Source organism: Austrofundulus limnaeus, unplaced genomic scaffold (genome assembly GCF_001266775.1).
Source record: "Austrofundulus limnaeus strain Quisiro unplaced genomic scaffold, Austrofundulus_limnaeus-1.0 Scaffold123, whole genome shotgun sequence".
NCBI classification, from domain to species: domain Eukaryota; kingdom Metazoa; phylum Chordata; class Actinopteri; order Cyprinodontiformes; family Rivulidae; genus Austrofundulus; species Austrofundulus limnaeus.
The window spans coordinates 1,574,203-1,577,701 of NW_013952525.1; the positions used below are offsets into that span (position 1 = coordinate 1,574,203).

The window sequence follows — 3,499 nt, forward strand, 5'->3', positions numbered from 1 at the left end:
CCGTTATATTACATGTGTGTATGTTCTGTTCTTTAGCACATTAAGGATGGCCGTGCAGCACTTACAAGGATGGACAGGGGGGTATCTATGCCTAATATGTTGGAACCAAAAGCAAGTATCCTCTTCTTCTTCCAATGATGTAACTTTGAAACATACAGTGTGTACTCTGACACCTGCATTCTGTAGTTCATCGTAAACTTAGGAACAAAAACAGGACTCACGTCAGCTGGATTCCTGGTTTAGCATGCTGCTTTTTAAGGAGCTGCAGAGTCACTACAGCGCTTTAGCATGTTGGCTTCTCCATGCTCATCTGCACATAACAGCTTTGATTTAAAAGGCCTGGATTACTGTATGCAGCTGTGCAGAAATCCAGACTGTCATCCAAACAACTCATATCACTATATACTGTGTAGTACAACTCCAGTTCTGAAAATATGATGTTAAATGTAAATAAAAACAGAATAAAATGGGCAGAAAATCTCATAAATCCYTATTTTATTCACAATGGAGCATAGTAAACAAATCAGATGTTGAAAGGAAAAAAATGGTGCAATTTCTTTGGTTAAAATAAGGTCATTTGGAACACGAAACGTTACGTTCCTGATCCCCGCTAACAAACAATAACTGAGCTCTACCTGGTATTTCCTGCATAGAAACAGCGTCCTCCTATAAACACTGAAAAGTACCATGTGTACGGCTGACTAGTTGTGAAATACTACAGAAATGCTATTAAAAGTAAGAGTTTTACTCACTGTAGAGTTGTGGGGAGTAGCTGCCATCTTGAATTCAGAACTCTCGCACTTTTCGAGGGAATGCTCACTGGAGGGGCGATACGGCGTGTAAGTGGAATATTCCCACATCCCGATACAACTGGTAGCTGGCAAAAATGTAGCAAAATGGAGATTTTACACGGCAAATTTCGACAGCTAATTTTAAACCCCATGCAGCTCCACCTAGTGGTGGGATGCAGTCATTTAGCTGGTAAAAAAAATCAACATGCGTTATGGGAGATGTAGTTTATGGTGAATATGATTTTCAAGTGTCCTGATGCATCTCAGTAACCCAGGTAGAAAAAATCAAAAAGAAAAAATCAGTAGGTCCTCTGGATGGTTCTTCTTTAGTGAAACGTTTCGTCTCTCCTCCAAGAGWCTTRTTCAGTCTGATGAGTTTCAGGTGAAACTCAGCCTTATAAGCACTGCCTCCACATGGACAAACAGGTTAGTCACATGCAAAAGAGGGCCATCGCCTAACAATAGGCTTGATTAGCTCCATTTAGTCACATGCAAAAGAGGGCCATCGCCTAACAATAGGCTTGATTAGCTCTATTTAGTCACATGCAAAAGAGGGCCATCGCCTAACAATAGGCTTGATTAGCTCCATTTAGTCACATGCAAAACAGGGTTTTAATTTTAATTTTGATTTTAAAGCTGCTTATTTTAAGACTAATACTAATGTGGGCCGCATAAAATGCACTGGCGGACCACATTTGGCCCACAGACCTTGAGTTTGACATATGTGACTTGCTGCTTTTTTGTCGCTCCTGTACCAAATTTTTGCCATAAATTTCTGAGTTTTCATAATTTTCCTSCTAAAAAGTGCCATTTTTTAGTTTCAGAACCCGATATGTTTACTGTGAATAAAAAGTTCATGAAACTGTTTTTATTTACATTTTCACAACATCCCAACATTTTCAGATTTTGTTGTTGTAAATAAGAACATATCCACCTTCCTGTGTGGATATGAGTCAGTCAGGGGCTTTAGTGAACTTTCAGTTGCTTATTGTTGAACATCTCAGACGGCGTTTCTAGTTTAGCAAACCTCCAGGACAGGTCCTTCCCATGTGGCCTACATTTAWAATGTTTGTTTTAAGTTTTAAAGARCTTAAGGATATTACACAAATATGACATCATGTTTTTCCCTCTTATTTGTTGCATGCTTTAAGTCTAACACACACCTGCATTCCCCCAGTCAGCCTCCTGTCACACACCTGTCCTCCCACCTCTCTGACTCACAGTTAAAATAACACAAAATATCCAAATTATGTGATTTTTTTTATGTATTTTTGGTAATAAACAGTCTGAGCTTGTTAATTTGACCTGWATGCTGATGGATGTCTCCTCCTGAAGGTGTATCCGTATGAAATGCTCATGATAACCAGTAGGGGGCGAGCTAAACTGCCAAGGGATGTGGACAGAACCAGACTGGAGGTATCGCCTCTCCTCCTCACTTTTCTTTTGATTTTGTGTGAACAGTAAACGTTACACAATGAGGTTTTATACATTTTTTAAAAATTTTTTTTGCTTCCCTCTTTTGTTTCCTCCCCCCCTTCCAGCGCCACTTATCCCCCGAAACGTTCTTTGACATCTTTGGAATGGAGATCCAGGAGTTTGACAGGCTTCCCCTGTGGAAACGCAACGACATGAAAAAGAAAGCCAAGCTCTTCTAAAACCTTATTTTTATTTTTCTAATTTTTCCGCATGCGTTTTATTCTCCTGTACATACTGTAAGATAGCACACAACAATTGTAATCTAGACGTAGGTTCTGGTTTCTTTTCTTGTTTTTCTTTTTGTTTGCGTTTTTTTTTACCCCAAAACACAAATGGACTGTCTGCCAAGACAATGGATTGACCAAGTTTATTCTCGCACAAGAAACAATGATGAAGTCTCCAAAATGACAAAGAATGAAGCTTAATGATGAGTAGAGTCAAATGTTTTGATTTGACTGCGCTTATTTTACCTTCTGCTTTGCTTTAAGTGGAATTGCTCCCTTTTCTTGCTTGTTTCTTCCTCTTATTATATTATTATTATTTGTTGCTGTTGATTCCTGTGGAACTTTGTAATTACAATAGAACTTCTCGTTATGAATGCCTCCTCGCTTGAAGCTTGAGTGTGTGTCGGCTTTTCTTTTTCGCTTGGGCTGAAAGAGTTTTAGTCCAAAGTTTTTTTTAAAYAATGGGCTCAGTGAGTCACGAGCAGTAGCTACAGCCTCCGAGGGGGGGGAATCAGTCAGCCGGCCCACTAATTGTTACTGGTTACCAACACGTCACCGGTCACATCCAAACTTACATCTGAACAGAAAAAAAAGTCTCTGTTTTCTCAGGCTCTCATCACCACCGATAACTTTCCCTTTACATATACTGAAATTAGGATTCTTCTATTTTAGTGCTGATCTACCCCTGCTCAATCCAAGAAGCAACTGTATTTAAAAGTATTGTTTTTTTTTTAAATGAAAACCCACACTGCCACTTGTTGTATTGAAATCTGAGACAATAAAGCTTTAAATGACCGTGAACCATAARGACCCTCGGCTACACCAAACTTACCTTCTGCCTCTTTTCTGCTTCTTCCTTTTGATCAAACATTCAACTGATGAGATGGTTTTGGAACGTATCGGGTCTGGGATGTATCAGTTGTGGGACAGATCTATGGGGTGCCGTTTGTAAAGTTACACAGTCAAAAATTACCACCAATATTTTTGTTTTATTTAGCCTTTTATAAG

General features: G+C 39.1%; 1 protein-coding gene across 3 annotated transcripts in view; it reads left to right on the plus strand.

Moving 5' to 3' along the window:
* LOC106522225 (actin-binding LIM protein 1-like) overlaps nt 1-3,322 on the plus strand; it is a gene marked incomplete in the record, with an annotated part of 50,230 nt that extends 46,908 nt beyond the window's left edge. For all 3 annotated transcript variants that reach the window (XM_014015158.1, XM_014015157.1, XM_014015159.1), the window contains 3 exon segments: nt 37-111; nt 2,127-2,207; nt 2,333-3,322. In XM_014015158.1, coding sequence (XP_013870612.1) covers nt 37-111; nt 2,127-2,207; nt 2,333-2,446 — 270 coding nt within the window.
* Nucleotides 3,323-3,499: the final 177 nt, after the last annotated feature.